Here is a 19,158-nt window from a genome sequence, read left to right as displayed (position 1 = left end):
GGGTCAGTGCAGTGAGAAGCGAGCGGGGGTCGAGGGCGGACACACACCAGCCAGTGGGTGTTGGTGGGTGTTTGTGTGGGTCTAGGGGGGGTGTAGCAGGGGTCGATGGCGGACACACACCAGCCAGTGGGTGTTGGTGGGTGTTTGTGTGAGTCTAGGGGGGGTGTAGCTGTGGGTCAGTGCAGTGAGAAGCGGGCGGGGGTCGATGGCGGACACACACCAGCCAGTGGGTGTTGGTGGGTGTTTGTGTGAGTCTAGGGGGGGGTGTAGCTGTGGGGCAGTGCAGTGAGAAGCGGGCGAGGTCGATGGCGGACACGCACCAGCCAGTGGGTGTGGGTGGGTGTGGGGGGGTGTGTGTGGGGGGTGTAGCTGTGGGTCAGTGCAGTGAGAAGCGAGCAGGGGTCGAGGGCGGACACGCACCAGCCAGTGGGTGTGGGTGGGTGTGGGGGTGTGGGGGGGGGGGGTGTAGCTGTGGGTCAGTGCGGAGAGAAGCGAGCGGGGGTCGATCGCGGACACGCACCAGCCAGTGGGGTGTAGCTGTGGGTCAGTGCAGTGAGAAGCGGGGTCGATGGCGGACACACCAGCCAGTGGGTGTTGGTGGGTGTTTGTGTGGGTCTAGGGGTGTAGCGGGGGTCGATGGCGGACACACACCAGCCAGTGGGTGTGGGTGGGTGTGGGGGTGTGTGGGGGGGGGTGTAGCTGTGGGTCAGTGCAGTGAGAAGCGAGCGGGGGTCGAGGGCGGACACGCACCAGCCAGTGGGTGTTGGTGGGTGTTTGTGTGGGTCTAGGGGGGTGTAGCGGGGGTCGATGGCGGACACACACCAGCCAGGGTTCCCCGGGTCGCTGTGCGCAGGCTGATCCTTGCGCAGCGGGTTTGCTCCGGCCCGGTGGAGACACAGTGACACGAGTCTCCCAGGGCCGCTCTGAACCCAGGATCGCAGCTGGGCCCGGGCGCGGGGGCCGGGCCGGGAAGGGCGCTGAGCTGTCCCGGGCGCGCTGTGTGTGTGTCCCGGCCCCAGACAGCCTGGCCGCGGGTCCCCGGCTGCCGGCCCAGCTGGCGCAGCGCAGGGGGCTTTACAAGTGCGCGGGATCAGAAAGCCATTTGTACGAGGGTTTATAGCCGGGCCGCGCTGTGAAACCCAAAACCAGCGCAGAGCCCCGGGCCCGGAGCCCTAATCACTGCCAGACGCGGCGGCCCCTGCGCTTTTATGGGGCATTTAGAGCAGGGAGCTAATAAATTTCTGGGACGGCAGCAGCCCCGCGGGGGGACGGGGAAGCCGGGGTGAAGGGCCGCAGGAGGGAGCCGCGCACCCGGCTGCAGTGGGGAGGGGAGGCGCGGCCCAGACGCGCCGCACATGGCCCGGGCCCGCCGGCCGCAGGAACTTTGAAAAGCTCTTTACGATAGTCCAGGAAAAGCCTTTTATCGCTCGCTTTTATATGGCTGGGGCCGGGTCTGCCTTGCATTAGCGAGCGGGCTGGAGGGGCCGGGGCGCCGGGGGAGGCTGGGCCCGGGCCTCGGCGGGCTGCAGCCGCGGCCCCCACCCGAGGGCTGCAAGGGGCAGGGCCGGCTCGTGGGGCCGCCACCCGAGTCCCACTCGCGGCAGCCGCAGGGCAGCTACAGCCGCCGCCCTGCGCGCCGCCCCGGGCACGGGCCGGACACGCCACCACCGGGGAGCCTGGCAAGGACCCGGAGCCCCGCACGGAGCAGCCAACAGCCGGGGCCGCGCGTCCACCTAACCCCGACGGAGGCCGAGGCAGGGCCCCGCCGGAGCGAGGCGAACAGCGGCTGCCGGGAGCCTCCGGACAAAGCCGCTGCGGCGAAGGGGCGAGCGCCCTGGCCCAGACGGCCCCGGCTCCGGCCGCAGGTTCGTGGGGAACAGCCCGGCCCGCCCCCCGCTGGGCTCCCAGGACAGGGACGGTCGCCCCCGCACGAGCCGCCTGTGACCATCCCGGCCCGCGTGTGCAGAGCCCGGCCCTGGGCAGCGGGTCCCCGGGGCCCGGAACGCGAGGCCGCCCGCAGGCCCCAGCCCCGAGCGTCCGGCACGTCCCGGTACCGCCGCTGGGGGCGGCGCGGGGTCGCTCGGGGCTCTGTGGGGATCCCAGGCCAGCAGGCCCCGTGTGTCTGCCAAGGGCCGTCTGTGGAGTGTGTCTCCGCGCTTCTGGGGGGCCTGGTCCTCGGGGACCCCCCGCACCAGCGGGGCCTGAGCCGCGGGACACCCCCCCGCAGCGGGCCCTTGGAAGAGGGGTCCCCCTCCCACTCCCGCCAGCTCCCAAACTTTGCGAATACTCCAGCTGAGGCTCCTCCTACCCCGGTGCCCAATTAGTGACTCTGGCCCTGTCCCTTTAAGGCTCCAGCGCCGGGCCAGCGAGGGGGAAGCTTTGGCTAGAACTGAACTCTCCGAATCAGCGGTGACTCGTTAGCGGGGAGCCGGGGGAGCCCCGCAGCTGGGAGCCGGGCCCCCGCCGGGGGACTCGGGGAGGTGTGAGCGTTGGCAGCAGCGGGCGCGGGGGCGGCGGCTGGGAGCCCGGGAGCTCAGTCTCCTGGGGGGACCCGGCCCCATGGCTCGGGGGGGCTGCTGAGCCCCTGCCCGGCGGAGGACGCGGAGCCAGGAGCCCGGGGCCGGGCGGGGGCTCCCCTCTTCTGGGGCCATGACCTCCGCCAAGGAAGGGAAGGCGGCGGCCCCCCTCTTGTACCCCGCCGGCCAGGAGAGGCGGAGGAGCCCGCTGGACCAGCTGCCGCCCCCGGCCAACTCCAACAAGCCGCTGACCCCGTTCAGCATCGAGGACATCCTGAGCAAGCCGTCGGTGCGGAAAGCGCCCGCCGGGCCCTGCGCCCCCTCGCCCCGGCTGCTGGACAAAGCGGCCGGCTCCGGAGCGCCCCGGAGCGGCGTGCCCGCCCCGTCCTCCCCGCTCTGCGCCCTGGAGGAGCTGGCCAGCAAAACTTTCCAGGGGCTGGAGGTGAACGTGCTGCAGGCTGCGGAAGGTACCGGGGCGCGGCCGGGGCGGGACGGTGGCCAGGGCCAGGGCCAGGGCCAGGGCCAGGGCGGCCTCCCCCGGGGCTCCGGCCTTGCCGACCCTGGCTGCCAGGGGGGGGCACCGCGCTGACCCGGCCGGCCGGCGGCCTCTGGGAGATGGGAAGGAGAAGCGGCCCCGACCTGCGCCGGGCTCTTTCCGGGACCCTGGCGGCCCCGCGGCTCCCCCCGCCCGGGGCCCGGGACACTTCGGTCCCGGAGAAAGCGAAAGCGCCCGGCGCAGGGGAGTCCCGCCGCAGGCAGGGAGGGCGAAGCCTCGCGCTGGGGAACGTCCCGGGGCCCAGGAGCTGCGGGCGGGACGGGGCTGAGGATTCAGGTTCCTTAGCGCGGTGGGGCCCGGCCGGGGCCCGTTACCCCGCGGGTGCCCGGGCTCTGCCGGGGGCAGCAGCTCCCCCGAGCTTGGCCTGGTTGTGCAAGAAAAGCACCGGCGAGGGCAGAACCGACTGGCGTTTCGGAGACGCGGCTCGTTTGTCCCGCGCTCCACAGCGCGGTGCCCGCGGCGCGTTCCGAGCCGCGGGGATTCAGTGTGTGAGTCCGGGTAAGAATGGGGCGGCGGCGGCCATTGTTCAGTGCCGGGCGCCGGGACACTCCCGGGCCGCGGGCCGCCTGGAGCCGGGCGCCCCGGACCGGTCAGACTCCGGTCGGGAAAGGCCGCGAGCCGCAGCCTTAGCTTGTGCCGGGGCTGGGCTGGTGCAAGACTCAGTCCCCGTTCCCCAGACAGACCGACCGACTCCCGGTAACTCGCCAGCCCGGCCCAGGCACGCGGATCCCAGCGCTGTCTGTGCAGCTCCGCGGGGCTGGAGCCTCCCCCGCGCAGGAACGAGCGGCGGGTTCCCGTTCCGCTTGGCACAGACATTGTTACAGTTATTGGGGCGGTGAAACAAACGCTCCGCGTGTGGCCGGGACCCGGTTTCGCTCCCCAGCCCGCGGGGGAACGCGGCGATTTACACCAAGGTGCGTGGAATCCGCTCTCCCGGGCGCCGCGCGCCAAACGCGGGCTCTGGATTTGCGGCACAGCCGGGTTTCGGGTTTCGGAGGCACACGCACGATTCTCCCGACACGCCGGGTATATGCCAAAGGGAGCCGGCTACACGGCCGGTACGAACAGCCGGCGATGGCCCCGGGAGACGTAGCAAATAGACCGCGGGGCGCGTGACAGCGAATTTCTTTCGGACTTTCTCCCGGGCGCACCCAATTCACGCGGCCCCGGGAAATGTGTGATTCGATACAACTAGCAGGGTGCACTCAACCCACGCAATCCACGGGCAGACATCGGCCGCCGGGCGGCTAAACTCGTTTCTCCCGCCCGGCCCTTTCCGCTCCTACGAACACATCGAGTTCTGGTGCGTTTTGCCGCCCGCGGGTTTACTGTCTCGGAGCGTGCACATTGCGGCCGAGAAAGGGCCCTGCGCGCCTCTCCGAAAGTGCAAAACTAGACTCGAAGGTGCCCGACCTTTCCAGGCAACCCGGCCCGCACATCGGGCTCCGTTCGTCCGCCCCGGTGTGTCTGTGTCGGACACGCGGTAGCGCAGCGTCGGGACAGACACATTCCTAGAGGGGAGGAAGGAACCGATCTTCGCTATTCTGCACACCCGCGTCTAAACTCGCTCGCGGGGGCCGGGGACCGATGTGCGCCGGGTTGGCCTGGCCTGGGCTCGGCTCCGGGAGTTTCGAGAACGGAGCCCGCAGCGGTCTCGTCGGGGAGATTTTAGCTCCGAAGGAAACACACAATAATTTCTAGAACGGAAGAAAGACGCTGCCGTGTGCGGGCTGTTTTCACCCGGCCCGGGTCTGTGATGCGGGAGATTTTCCGTTCAGAGTCGGTGAATCCAGCCACGGATTGTAACAAACGCGGCGATCGCTGCGTGTCAACGCACCACTGGAGATCCGCCGCGGCCCCTGGGGCCGGCCTGGCCCCCTCGCCCTGGCTGCGGCCGGGTTAGGGGGCTGCGGCGCGGGGAATGAAGCCGCGGAGAAGAGAATTTCACAGCCGGGAAGCTGCCCGGCCGGCAGGGTCCGTGTCAGGCCCGGCCGGGCCGGGAGATTTCGGGTGACTCGAGCCCCTTCGCCTAGCTCCAGTTGTCCGCGGCCCGGCCTCAGCCCGAAGGACAGGCCGCGGGCCGCCTGCAGGGCCCGACCCGCCGCTGCTGCCAGCTGCCCCAGCCCCAGGGAAGTCCTGGGAGCCGGGACAAGTCGCAGCAGCCGGCTCGGCCCCGGGCAGCGGGTGCGGGGCACCGCCCCGAGCGCACGAGAACGGAGCAGCTCCCCGGGACAGGCCACGGGGCTGCAGAGGGAGGCGGTGGGTGCCCCGCGGGGCCCTGCCCCGTTCCCCCCAGAGCGGTTCCCTCTCCCCCCACAGCCGAAATGAGCCCGGGCTGTGAGGTGCCTTCTCTCGCCCCGGGCAGCGTGCGGGGGGCTCGTAGGCCGCGCCCCAGGGAGCCAGACCCGCGTCCGCATGGCCCGGGGGTGCCGAGGAACAGGCCCCGGCCGGGGGCGGCGCAGGCAAGGTGCCCCCGGCCAGCAGCCGCCCTGACCGCCTCTCCCTCTCCCCCGCAGGTCGCGACCCGCTGGGCGCCTTCGGGCCGCGGCCGGCCAGCAAGAAGCGGCGGAAGTCGCGCACGGCCTTCACCAACCACCAGCTCTACGAGCTGGAGAAGCGCTTCCTCTACCAGAAGTACCTGGCGCCGGCCGACCGCGACCACCTGGCGCAGCAGCTCGGCCTGAGCAACGCGCAGGTCATCACCTGGTTCCAGAACCGCCGCGCCAAGCTCAAGCGGGACCTGGAGGAGATGAAGGCCGACGTGGAGTCGCTCAAGAAGCTGCCGCCGGCCGCCCTGGAGAGCCTGGCGGGCCTGGGCGAGCCCGGCGAGCCCCCGGGCCCCGAGCCCTGCTCCGAGGAGGAGATCGAGGTGGACGACTAGGGGCAGGGGCCAGCGCCCGGGGACCGCGGCAGGGACCCCCCCAGGCAGCCGGCTTTGGGGGCCAGACCGGCCCCCCGCCTGCCCCCTCTGAACTGAGAGCCCGGGACTTACCAAATACACCTCACTGAGGGGGGGCCCCGTGCCTACCTCCGCCCGGCCCCTCCCAGGCGCGGGTACCCTTCCCCCACCCCCGCCTACCTCCCCCCGGCCCCTGCGGGCGCGGGTACCCTCCCCCCGGCCCAGCCTACCCCTCCTACTGCCCCTTCCTCCCTCTCCTCCCCATGCGGGCCGGGGTACCCTTCCCCACCCCCGCCTCCCTCCCCCCGGCCCCGGCGGGCGCGGGTACCCTCCCCCCGGCCCAGCCTACCCCTCCTACTGCTCCTTCCTCCGTCCCCACCCCCTGCGGCCGGGGGTACCCTTCCCCCACCCCCGCCTACACCCCCCTTTCCCCCTCCGGGCCGGTGCGCCTTCACCCTCCTTCCCCTCCCAGGCCGGGGTACCCTTCCCCACTCCCGCCTACCTCCCCCTCCCTCCGGGCGCGGGTACCCTCCCCGGCCCAGCCTACCTCCTACTGCCCCTTCCTCCTCTCCTCCCCTGCGGGCCGGGTACCTTCCCCACCCCCGCCTACACCCCCTTTCCCCTCCGGGCGCGGGTACCCGCCCCCCGGCCCCGCCTCCCCCTCCTACTGCCCCTTCCTCCCTCCCCTCCCCCTGGGGGCGGGGGTACCCTTCCCCCACCCCCGCCTACACCCCCCTTTCCCCCTCCGGGCCGGGGTACCGCTCCCCACCCAGCCTACCCCTCCTACCCCTTCCTCCGTGGGCCCCCACCCCTCCAGCTCTGGAGATTGGCCTATCCACCCCGCCTACACCCCCTCTCCCCCCTCTGGGGGGGTACCCCTCCCCCCCCCCCCCTACCCCCCCCCCCCTGGTAGGTGCTTAGAGGGGATGGGGATCTGGGGCAAAAATCAGCCTGCTAGGGCGGGGGGGGGCCTCCTCTCTCCCTTCCTTCCAGATTGGCCCATCCCCCCAATGTTACCCTTCTCCTGGCCCAGCCTATCCCGCCTACTGCCCCTTCCCACCCGCTCCCTGCGCGGGTACCCTTCCCCGACCCCATCTTGCTTCCCCGCCTACCCCCTCCCCCCCAGGCGCGCTGGACCCTTTCCGGACCCCACACATATTACCCCGCCTGTCCCACCTACCCCCTCCTCCTCCCCGGGCGCGGGGTACCCACCTGCCCCGCCCCGCCCCGCCCGCTCCCGTCGCTCTCTGGGGGGATTTGGTGCAATTTCATTTTATTTTATTTTATGTTCTAGCGTCGTCTGGTCCCGTCGGGTGTGTCCGTGTCCCTCGGCTGCTCCCTGCCGCGGGCGGGGGGGGGAGCCCTGGCCTGGGGGGGGCGCTCAGTGAGAACGGGGGGCTCCGGGAGTCGGTGAAAGGAACAAGGGGGCGCGCCCGGCCCCCCTCCGTGGCCCTGCTCCTGGCTCTCCCCGCGGGGAGGGTGAGTGGGCCTGGCCCGCCCCCCTTTGTGTGTATATAGTTTGAATAAAAGGAGACACCTTATTAACAGCCGGGTGCGGCCCTTCTTGCTGCAGGGCCGGGCCGGGAGCCCGAGCGGAGCGGAGGGGGAGCGGGCCCCTCCCCCGCGGCCTCTTCTCCACGCCGTGTCGGCTCCGCTTGCGATTCAATTAGGAGCCGGCCGGGCTCCATATGGTTTGCGAGTCGCTGCAGCCCCGCCAGGCGGGTGATTGATCGGGGGCCAGTCGCACCCGCCCCAACCGGCGGCCGGCCCCGGGGTGGGGGGAAGCGGGGGGGAGCCACGGATTAGCTGGGTCCCGCGTGACGCACCACGGGCTCCCCAGCGGCTTCGTCCGGCCGCGACCCACTGGTAACGCTGCGCAGATCAATCACCGCCTGTTTATACTGGGGGGCGGGGGGGGTCAAGGCCCTTTCTTCGCCCCCGCGCGGCCTGCAGGGGGAGCGGGCGGGCCCCGGCCAAGCTTAGCGCCCCCCCCGGAGATCAGAGCCCTGGGGCGCCCCTCCCCGGAGATCAGAGCCCCCCCCAGACCAGGAGATCTGAGCCCCGGGGCGCCCCCCCCCGAGATCAGAGCACTTCCCCCCCACCTGGAGATCAGAGCCCTGGGGCGCCCCCCCCAGATCAGAGCACTTCCCCCCCACCCGGAGATCAGAGCCCTGGGGCGCCAGATCAGAGCCCCCAGACCAGGAGATCAGGAGATCAGAGCCCCGGGCGCCCCAGATCAGAGCACTTCCCCGGAGATCAGAGCCCTGGGGCGCCCCAGATCAGAGCACTTCCCCACCCGGAGACCACACCCCTGGGGCGCCCCCGAGATCAGAGCACTTCCCCCGACCTCGAGATCAGAGCCCTGGGGCGCCCCGCCGGAGATCAGAGCCCCCCCGACCAGGAGATCAGAGCCCCGGGGCGCCCCCCCCCCCGAGATCAGAGCCCTTCCCCCCCACCCGGAGATCAGAGCCCAGGGCGCCCCGAGATCAGAGCACTCCCCACCTGGAGATCAGAGCCTGGGGCTCCCGCCCCGGATATCAGAGCCCTGGGGCGCCCCGAGATCAGAGCCCCCAGACCGGGAGATCAGAGCCCCGGGGCGCGCCCCAGATCAGAGCCCTTTCCCCACCCGGAGATCAGAGCCCCGGGGCGCCCCCAGACCAGGAGATCAGAGCGCTCAGGCCCCTCCCCGTCACTTGACCATGGGCCCCTGCCTAGGAGGAAGAATCCCCTCCCCTCCCCTCGGATTCCTGCTGCTCCGCCCCCAGCCCCGACGTGACCGTCCCTTTCCCATTGTTTCTCTCTCTGGCTCGGTCCTGGCTCCAGCCCTTTTGTTCTCTCTCTGGCTTTGCTGCCGGGCCCAGGGACACGAGCTGTTCTCGGCTCCCCTTGGCCAGGAGCCCCCCCACCCCCAGCCGTTTGGGGGCCTGGCCCTGGGTGGGGTCTGGGCGGGACTCACGCGAGCGGCAGGGAGCCAGACCCCGCCGGCCTCAGGCAGCCCTGGATCGGGGAGGCACTGGACAGCCCGGGCAAACTGAGGCTGCTGCTGAGTGAATGGTGTGAACTCAGCTGGGGAGAGGCGCAAGGCCGGAGCAGTGGAGGGGCTGGTCCCCGGCCGCAGAGCAAGGCCCAGCGAGGCCCTGTGCCTGGGGGGCTCCAGCCCCCCTTCCTGCTCTGTCCCCTGGCCCCCTCGGGGGGCTTCTCCAGGCAGGGAGGGAACTTTCCTTCCCGGGAAGTGCAGCTGTTCCCAACATACTAGGGCTTGTGTGTGTCAGTGCGTGTGTGTCTGTGTCAGTGCGTGCGTGTCAGTGCGTGTGTGTCTGTGTCAGTGCGTGCGTGTCTGTGTCAGTGCGTGCGTGTCAGTGCGTGTGTGTCTGTGTCAGTGCGTGCGTGTCAGAGTGCATGTCTGGGGGGGTCAGTGCATGTGTGTATGTTAGTGTGTCTGTTAATGTGTGTGTCTGTGTCAGTGAGCGTGTGTCCATGTGTGCATGTGTGTCCGTGTGTGTCTGTGTCAGTGCGTGTGTGTCTGTCAGTGCGTGTGCGTCTGTGTCAGTGCATGCGTGTCAGTGCGTGCGTGTCAGAGTGCATGTCTGGGGGGGTCAGTGCATGTGTGTATGTTAGTGTGTCTGTTAATGTGTGTGTCTGTGTCAGTGAGCGTGTGTCCATGTGTGCATGTGTGTCCGTGTGTGTCTGTGTCAGTGCGTGCGTGTCTGTGTCAGTGCGTGCGTGTCTGTGTCAGTGCGTGCGTGTCAGAGTGCATGTCTGGGGGGGTCAGTGCATGTGTGTATGTTAGTGTGTCTGTTAATGTGTGTGTCTGTGTCAGTGAGCGTGTGTCCATGTGTGCATGTGTGTCCGTGTGTGTCTGTGTCAGTGTGTGTGTGTCTGTCAGTGCGTGTGTGTCTGTGTCAGTGCGTGCGTGTCTGTGTCAGTGCGTGCGTGTCAGAGTGCATGTCTGGGGGGGTCAGTGCATGTGTGTATGTTAGTGTGTCTGTTAATGTGTGTGTCTGTGTCAGTGAGCGTGTGTCCATGTGTGTCCGTGTGTGTGTGTGGCTGTGCGTGTGTGGCTGTCCCTGGATCTGCAGCAGACACTCCTGTGGCTCTGGGCAGGCAGCGGGCTGGAGGGCGGGGGCAGGGAGCAGGTTCCCCGGGGCTGCCTTAGGATAACCATGTTACTGCAGCATGGGGGGCAGAGGGCCACATTCCAGCCCCACAGTGATGGATTAAGCCTGGCACCGTTTCTATCTTGTCATGCCAAGAAAGTGATTTCAATTGAATTGGGAGCACGGAGCCCTTATGCGACACACATGTGCCTCCAGCAGGCCCCGCCCGCGCGCTGCAGCCACTGGGCCCCCCCGCTGCAGCTGCCTGCACCGTCGGATGCGTGGGACACCTGCCCGCGGGCTGGCGGTGATGTCGCCGCTCAGAGCGGTGACGTCACACCAAGCCCTGCACGGTTCCCCGAGGAACACGCCCACGCGGCCCCGGCTGAGGGAGAGGCCAGTGACCCACGAGGGACTTGGCTGGTGACATGACGCCAGGGCTGCTCAGGGCCCCGGCGCTCGGCAGAACTGACCCTTCGGCTGGGCGCTAGGTACCGACCCAGGCGCAGGGCACAGCCTCGCACCGCGGCCCTGCCAGGGTGGGGGCTAGTGCTGCCCCTTGCTCAGCTCCCCAGGCGGCAGCCAAGACGCTGCCCCCACTCCGGCCGTGGGAACAGCCGGGGGCTGAGCAATGAGATCTCGCTCCCAAAGCGCCTTTGAGCAGCCGCTGCAGGGAGCTGCTTTCAGTGTGACAGTTGTGAGGCCTGGGAGAGCCAGGCACCATGCACGTGCCTGGCAGAGGCGCTGCTCACTAGCCTGCCTGGGAACCGGGTTAGCCGCGGGTAGGGGGTAAATGCACCTCGACCGCAGGCCCCAGCGGGGCTGCACCAGTGCTCCGGAGGGCAGAGCCGGGAGGCAGCGCGGCTGGCTCAGGTGTCCTGCCTGGCAGAGCCGAGCTGCCAATTCTGCTGATGACGCAGGAGCTGCACTAGACAGCGAGAGCAGCAGCTCAGGCTGGTGCAGGCGGGGGCCAGGTGCACAGTCACTTTTCAGAGCCAAGTGGCAGGTGACGGGCCCATGGGGGACCTTGGGTGGCTCCACCCGCCTGGGGCTGCCCTCACACAGCTCTGGGCCTGTCCCTTCACTGGGCCTGCCCCCTCGGGGCCAAGGGCCATGGCCAGGCCTGCCCCAGGCCCCTGCCCCTTCTCCTCCGCCTGAGGCCCAGCCCCGGCCCAAGTGAGAGCAGCCAGGGCCGCCCCAAGACTGGCCGGACGTGCTGCCCCAGGCACGTGCCGCCCGCTGGCACCTGGAGCCGGCCCTGAGAGCAGCCCAGGGAGCCCGGGCAGCTGTGGGGCGCTGCAGCCCCTCCCCCTGCCCTGGGGGACACGGGTTGGGGGCTGCTCTCGGGCCCCACCACCCCAAGCAAATGAAGGGGCCCGGGCTCGCTGGCCTGGCCAGGGGGCAGGGCCTTGAGGGAAGGGGCGGAGTCACAGCAGGGGTGGAGCTCATGCCCCCCCAATGTTAGGAAGAATCCATTGCCCCGCCTCAGGGTGACTCTCTGGGGGGGGGGGCCTGGCTTCCCCACCTCCTGGGACCGACCCTCAGAGCCTTCAGCCCCCCGGCATCACCCTGTGAGCTCCCTGCAGGGAGGCCACCCAAGCCGGACCCCTGGGGGAGCCCTGCACCCCACCTCCGCGATGGGCCGGGACGCTCGGCCAGCGGGTGACAGCGGGGGGCTGGAACGGCGTAGCCAGTCCTTGGTTACAGCCTGGGCTAGGGATGGCCAAACCCAAGGTGGGCCCCAGTGCCCGGAGCAGGGCCCCACCCCCGCTTGGTCTCTTCCCCCCAAGGTCCCATCTACCAGACTGGGGTGGGGGGAGCTCAGGGCTTCTCCCTGCAGCAGGGTGGTGGGTCTAGGGGCTTCTGCCAGAGACGCCTGGGGCCTGCTGAGCGTGCGGCGCACTATTTAAAGGTTCATCCCCCCCACAACAGCATGAGGCATGGCCCCCCAGGCACCCCCCTTACCCTCAGCAGCCCCTCCCCACAGGGAGGGGGCCTGGCAGCACCTGAGTGGGGGCAGGAAACCCTGGCAAAAATAGGGGGAGGGAGTGCACGTGACCCCCACATGCCTCCCCATGTGATACCTCTGGCTTCTGCCCGACGGGGACGGGGGTCTTGAGGCTTCAGCAGGAGCCGGGCAGAAGCCCTGAGACCCAGCAGGTGCCCTGGCTCCTCGGAGGCCACCCCTGAGACATCTCCCCTGCCTCCAGCCGCCCCCGCAGAACCAGCCCACCTGCCCCACCTACGGCCTTTGTCCTCCAGCTGCGCACACTAGACCTGCCACCTAAGGAGGGGCTGGGGGGGCATCCAGGGTTGTTAGGTGCCAGGTGCCAAATGGCTGGGCGATTGGAGTGGCCATTGTCTTCTGGGACTGTCCGTGGGCCTGGGGCCCAGCCAGGTGCCGTCACACCGGGATCTCTGCACAGAGTCAACACCCTTCTCCTCCACATCTAGTAACGATGCAGCACTAGGGGAAACCGAGGCACACACAATATTCATTCAACATATTATGACTAAGTCTCACTCCGTCACAGAGCACCGGTATGCTGGGGGACTGGTGAGTGGGTAAGGGCCGGCACTGCACGCACCCACCCCCACCCTCCCGGTCTGGGGGGCAGAGCACAGTGGGCTGTGGAGTGTGGCTTCAGGCACCAGTTGGAGCAGCCCTGATGCTGCTCTAACTTCCTCCAAGGGCCGGCTGAGTCCCCAGCAGCTCCCGGGGCTGGGAGGATGGAAAGCTCCGCTGATGGACCGGGATGTCTCGCCTCAGACCTTCATCGTGCCCCGGGGGGCTCTGGCGCTACACGGCACTGCTGCCTGGGCTGCCCCACCCCCCCAGCCGTAGCGATGCCCCTCAGTCCTGACCCGCAGCCCCCGGCTGCGCCCATGCACCAGCCTCCAGCCCTGCCTGTAGGTGTAACATGGGCAAACGGCCAACAGGCCCTTGAAAGTGAACCCCGCCCTCACTTCACTGGTGCCCTCAAGGGGAGGCTTTAGCCCCAGCGGCTCCACAATTACCGGCCTGCGCGTGTCCCCCACTGCTGGGAATGGGCCACAGGAGATAGGGCAGGGGCTGCCCCCCGCGCTGGAGGGCGGCTGCTCTGGGGACCGAGCGCTCGGCTGGACTCGCAGCCTCCCCCTCTGGCAGGAACCTGCCCCAGGCCTGGCCGTCCTGCCTCCCCAGAGGGTGAAATCCCCCCCACCAGCCCCAGCGCGTCCGGCTGGAGGGGGGGCTGGCGTGGGCAGTGCCAGGCCTGTGGGCTCAGGGCCATGGCGCCCCTGCGTTGTCAGCCCTAACCTGCCCTGGCCTGTCGCTGGCCAAGCCTTAGCCATGGTGGGGGGCTGGGCTGGGGGCTGCCGGTGTGACTGACCCCCCCGAGCTCTCTGGCCTCGTCCCAGCCTGGCTCACCAGCTGAGATCCCCCCCCCCGGATCCCTGCCCTGCCTGTGCATGGGGGGTTCTCAGCCCTTGTGCACCCGGCAGGCCAGGCCGGGGCAGACCCTCCGGGTGAGTCTCACACAGTGCTGCCCTCTGCAGGCCAGACTGCTGTGACTGTGTGAGGGGGCTCCACTGGCGGGAGGGAAGGGGTGTGTGGCAGGGGGCTATGGGGCCGGGACCCCCAAAGGGCAAGCCCTTCCCCCGCCCCCTGGCAGAAGCAGCCAGCTCTGGGAACCAGCACCGGCTTCAGCCTCTCCGTGTCCCTGAGGAGCCTGAGCCCAGCGTAGCTAACGAGCCGAACGCCCGAGGGCGAGGCCGTGGGCAGCAGCTCCCCGCCTGTGCGCCAGTGGAGCGCTCGACCGCATGGGCAAAGCCGTGTGTGCCGGCACCAGAGGTGTGTCGCAGGCCGGTGCCAGGCTGCGGAATGACCCCCCGGGAACTACGGGCCAGCCCACCCCACCTGCTGCCCCGGCGCCAGCACAGAGCAGGGTGGCCATCTCAGAGCCCCCCTTCTGGGCACAGGGGGGCCATCTCAGAGCCCCCCTTCTGGGCACAGGGGGGCCATCTCAGAGCCCCCTCTCTGGGCATGGGGGGAGACCATCTCAGAGCCCTCCTTGGCTTCCCTGTCTCAGGGCTCCCCCAGACACTTCAGCACACTCAGGCTGCGGAATGAGCCCATGACAGGGCATTAGTCACACGGACGCCCCAAGGGTGGGGGTTTCAGGCTCCCCTGCCTGCAGGGCCCCCAGGCTGTTCCTCATCTCACACGTCCTGCAGCCAGGAGGGCTCCTGGGCTCCCCCGCCGGCTTCCCCCCACCCTGGACCCACTGAAAGTCCCGCAGCCTCCCGGGCTCCCTGCCCCGTGTGCAGCACAGTGCGCGGGGTGTCCCCCTCCCTGCTGCCGGCCGGGCTCTTCAGCGGGCCTGTAGCTCCAGCCCTGCTCCCAGGCCATGTCTGCCCAGCCAGGGCCTCTCCCTTAGGGCTCCCTGCCCTGTGACACGGGCCACGCCGGGCAGGTGCTGCAGGACAGGGCGGGGCCCAGGGCCCCGGCAATGGGGGGCCGGGGGAATCGGCCTCGAGCTTGTTACAGCCACAGCCCAGTGCTCAGGCTGCAAAGTCCTGCCTCCGCGTCAGGAAACCGCAGAATTCGGGGTGTCTGGGCAGCCTTGAGTCAGCCCCTGTGCCCATGTGGGACCCGAGCAGCCTCATCCATGCACACAGGCCTGTGAGCTCCTCGCTGCTCCGTGAGCGGCCCCAGGCCTCTCTACGCCCACTGCCCAGCCCCACGCTGAAGGCAGAGTCACTGAGTCCCTCCTGCGCGTTGCTGGGGCGCCCGTCGCTGCAGAGCCTTCGTGCATCGTCCCAGCACGCTGGGGTGCCCAGCTCAGCGCTGGCTGTCCCGAGCAGCCCTTTGTCCGTTCAGCGCCCGGCTGCAAGCACTCAGCACAGCTGCAGAGCCGGCCCCGGGTCCCACACCAGGCGCCCGGAAAACAGGGAGCGTCCCGGTAGCACCCACCCGGCCAGCCTGGGTGACGTCACGCAGGAGCTCTGGGGCAGGGGCAGGAGCCGACTCCAATTGGCTGGGCGGCATTGCAAACCTGTCCTCTCCTGCCCAGCGCCCGAGCCCCACAGCCACAGCCCGCCTAGCAAACAGGAGCCGAACCTGGGGCTGGCCTGGGAGCCCCCCGCTGCCTCCCAAGGGGGTGACCTAGCCACGCTCGCCCACCCTCCACTTCCCACCCCGATGCCAAGTGGCCGGAGCTGCTCCCACCCGAGGATGGCAGGGAACCCGTGGGCCAGCCTATGCTGGCTCTGGCTCCTGGCTCCTCTGAGGAGCAGCATGGGTAGTTGTGAGGTAGGGGGAGGTGGTTGTTGGTGTGTTTGTGGGGGGGTCTTTGGTTGGTTGGTCGAGTGGGGTGTGGGTTGTGCATGCGGTTGTGGGATGTGGGGTTTGTGGAGGGTGGTTATGGGTGTGATTGGTGGGGGGGTTGGTTGGTTGCACGGGGCTGGCTGTGGGGGTGGTTATGGGGTGCAGGGTTGGTTGTGGGGTGTGATTGGTGGGGTTGGTTGGTTGCACGGGGCTGGCTGTGGGGGTGGTTATGGGGTGCAGGGTTGGTTGTGGGGTGTGATTGGTGGGGTTGGTTGGTTGCACGGGGCTGGCTGTGGGGTGGTTATGGGGTGCAGGGTTGGTTGTGGGGGGTTGGTTGGTTGGACGGGGCTGGCTGTGGGGGTGGTTATGGGGTGCAGGGTTGGTTGTGGGGTTGGTTGGTTGCACGGGCTGGCTGTGGGGTGGTTATGGGGTGCAGGGTTGGTTGTGGGGGGTTGGTTGGTTGCACGGGGCTGGCTGTGGGGGTGGTTATGGGGTGCAGGGTTGGTTGTGGGGGGTTGGTTGGCTGCACGAGGCTGGCTGTGGGGGTGGTTATGGGGTGCAGGGTTGGTTGTGGGGGGTTGGTTGGTTGGACGGGGCTGGCTGTGGGGGTGGTTATGGGGTGCAGGGTTGGTTGTGGGGGTGTTTTTTGTCCAATAGTCAAAGCTCCTCCCCACATTGGGGCTCATAGCGCCCAAGCCAGATGGGGTCACATTCCCAGCTTCCCTCCCCAGCTGGGTGAGCGAGAGGCTGGCTGGGCCGGGGAAGTGAGAGCTAAGCCCTAATCACGGGACTCCAGGAGCTGGGGCTTCCAGGGAAATCTCCCCTATGGCAAGACAGGTGCTGGACTCCCAAGTCTGCAGCCAGAGGGTGTGTTCAGAGCAGGCGAGGTGTGGGCGGAGCCGTGTGCGGCTGTATTTTAGCTGCTGGTTGTGTTTGTGCCTGTAGTGTTGTGTGTTAGGTTTGGGCTGTGCGTTTGTGGTTGTGTGACTGGTATTTAGACGTGTGTGTGCGTGTGGTTGTGACTGCACGCGCGTTTCCCATTTGGGTTTGGAGTTGTGGCTGTGTGTAGCGGTGTGTGTGGAGGTGCGGCTCTGGGCACCGGCCCGGCTGAGGAGGTGGGGGGCTCTTTCCCAGGGGTCTGCTGGCTGTGGGAACTGGCACCGGGGACGTTGTTGCTGGCAGGTTTCCCAGCGCCTGGACCATCTATCAGTGAAATAACATCTGGGCCTCGGGGCTCTGACTCCAGGCCCACGCTAGCCGGGAGACACTGCCCAGCCCTGCAGCCGCTTCCTCCCCACGGCTCCAGCTCTGCGCACGGGAAGGGGCTGGCATTGCGGGGGTGGGGGGGAGATGGTGACAGCAGGGCGGGGGGGCTCGGGAGAGCAGAGGGCCAGGCTCCAGGGGAGGAAGCCAGGGAGCTCTACAGACACAACCCTGCAGGGGAGAAGGCCCCACAATCCATCCAGCACTAAGCAGCCGGGAGCTTTGCAGCCAGGGACCCCCGAGCTGGCACATGGGAGTATTCTCCCCATTTCACTGGGGGAGGGGGAAACTGAGGCACCTGGTGGGGTGGTGACCTGCCCAAGGTCACCCAGTGGCAGTGGCAGAGCTGGGAATAAAATGCAGGAGTCCCAGGCCCTGGCCCAGGCGAGCGGCGTTCACAGATGGGCACAGCGCTGCAGAGGGAGCAGGCGTCCCTGCGGCCACGCAGCACCTTGTCCTCAGCGCCAGGCCGGGAGCCAGCCTGCACCGCTGCACTAACCACTGCCCTACGCTGCCTCACCCAGCCCGGCTCAGCTACCCGGCTGCTGGCATGAGCTCCGAGGAGGTGGGGGGGTGTCCCCTGGGGCTGGGGGTGGGACCCCATGGGGAACAGAGGGGAGGGGGCCCGTCCAGCGCTAAGAACTAGAAAGAGAAGGCGAGGGCAGCCCCAGGCTGGCGGAGGCACCGAGACGCCCCCAGGCACCGCAGAGGAAGGGCGACTCCTGCAGCTGCTCGCTTGTATTAGCACGATGGAAACACGCCCTCGCGGGGGGAGCCTGCTGGCTGCCCGGCCCCCACTGCCGGGCCCAGGCCAAGTGTTGCTGATGGACCCAGCAAACAGCAATGACTGTGCAAGCGTGCAGTAGTGTGTGCACGTGCTCCAGGAGTGTGTGCGCCCCACGAGCGTGCCCCATGAGCGTGCCCGCAGGCTGTGGGAGCGTGTGCCGTGAGTACAGGGCCATCCTTACCCATACGCAAAGTAGGCAGCTGCGTAGGGCACCAGGAAACGTGGGGCACCATGTCTCCTGTTGCCCTGCACAGCTGCGTGCTGCTGCTCCAGCCCCTGCCCCTCCTCTTCCCCAGGGCCTCAGCCCCTGCTCCGCCCCCACTCCCCTGAACTCTGCAGCGGGGCCGGGCCCCCTCCCCCGCCCCGGTGGCGGGAAGTGCAGTCCTGGCCCCAGCCACTCCGCCGGTGAGTGCTGGTTCCCCCCTGCCCCCCAAGCCAGTGCCCCCCCACGGAGGCCTGGAGACAGCCCCCCCACTCGCCTCCCGCAGAGGCCTGGGGCCCCACACCCCCCTCCTTAGGGCCCTGCGTGAGTCGGAGTGCAAGCCGAGTGTATGCACCATGAGTGTGTGCGTGTGCCTTGAGTGTGCACATCAGTGGGGGGGATGTGTGTGTTCCCATGCACAACTGGCAGAGGGCTGGGGATCTGGTGTAACTGGTTTGGGAGCTGGGAAGCAGCAGATTGTGGATGACTGGGGAGGGGTGTCGGGGTTATGATGGGTTTGGTCACAGAGACCCCCTTGGGACTGTCACCCGATGGTGCTGAGACTACCTCCGAGCCCATTTTCCCTGCCAGCTTGGGACTCCAGAACCCTGCCTGCTGGAGCCAGACGCGCCAGCCTGCTGCAACACCGACCCAGGTCTGGTCAGCACCCCCAAAGCTGCAGGCTTAACTGAAAACAGCTCAGCAAGTCACCTATCTCCAGCACCCAGACACCCAGCTCCCAGTGGGGTCCAAACCCAAATCAATCCATTTTACCCTGTACAAAGCTTAGACAGGGTAAACCCATAAATTGCTCTCCCTCTATAACACTGATGGAGAGATGCACGGCTGTTTGCCCCCCAGGTATTAATTACTTGTTCTGGGTTAATTAATAAACAAAAGGGATTTTATTAAGTATAACAAGTAGGATTTAAGTGGTTTCAAGTAATAACAGACAGAACAAAGTAAGTCACCAAGCAAAATAAAGCAAAAACACGCAAGTCTGAGCCTAATACATTAAGAAACTGATTACAGGTAAATCTCACCCTCAGAGATGTGCCAATGAGCTTCTTTCACAGCCTAGACTCCTTCCTAGTCTGGGCCCGATCCGGTCCCCTGGTCCAGCCCTTGCTCCAGCTCAGGTGGTAACTCGGGGATTTCTCATGACTGCAGCCCCCTTTGTTCTGTTCCACCCCCTTATATGGCTTTGGCACAAGGTGGGAATCTTTTGTCTCTCTGGGTCCCTGCCCCCCCTCCTTCTCAATGGAAAAGCCCCAGGTTTAAGCTGGATTCCAGTAGCAGGTGACATGGTCACATGTCCTGTGAGACCCCAAACCTCCATTCTTCCCGGCCTGACTCACAGGAAGGCCTGCAAGTAAACAGCCGTCTGCAGTCAGTTGTCCTGGTTGATGGGAGCCATCAAGCTTCCAAACCACCATTAACGGCCCCCACTTTGCATAACTACAATAGGCCTCAGAGCTCTACTTCATATTGCTAGTTTCAGACACAGGAGTGATACCTTCATACAAACAG

At 67.9% G+C, this 19,158-nt stretch overlaps 1 protein-coding gene across 1 annotated transcript; it reads left to right on the top strand.

Moving 5' to 3' along the window:
• Positions 1-2,649: 2,649 nt before the first annotated feature.
• Positions 2,650-6,051, top strand: LBX2 (ladybird homeobox 2). The gene is made up of 2 exons (XM_039542093.1): positions 2,650-2,983; positions 5,589-6,051. Exons 1-2 carry the CDS (start codon positions 2,650-2,652, stop codon positions 5,951-5,953), a joined length of 699 nt encoding a protein of 232 aa, XP_039398027.1. The 3' UTR covers positions 5,954-6,051.
• Positions 6,052-19,158: the final 13,107 nt, after the last annotated feature.

The sequence above is a fragment of the Mauremys reevesii genome, linkage group 5 (genome assembly GCF_016161935.1).
Source record: "Mauremys reevesii isolate NIE-2019 linkage group 5, ASM1616193v1, whole genome shotgun sequence".
In the NCBI taxonomy this organism is placed as follows: domain Eukaryota; kingdom Metazoa; phylum Chordata; order Testudines; family Geoemydidae; genus Mauremys; species Mauremys reevesii.
Note: the sequence above shows the minus strand (reverse complement) of the source record. Positions and strands in the feature narration are given on the sequence as shown.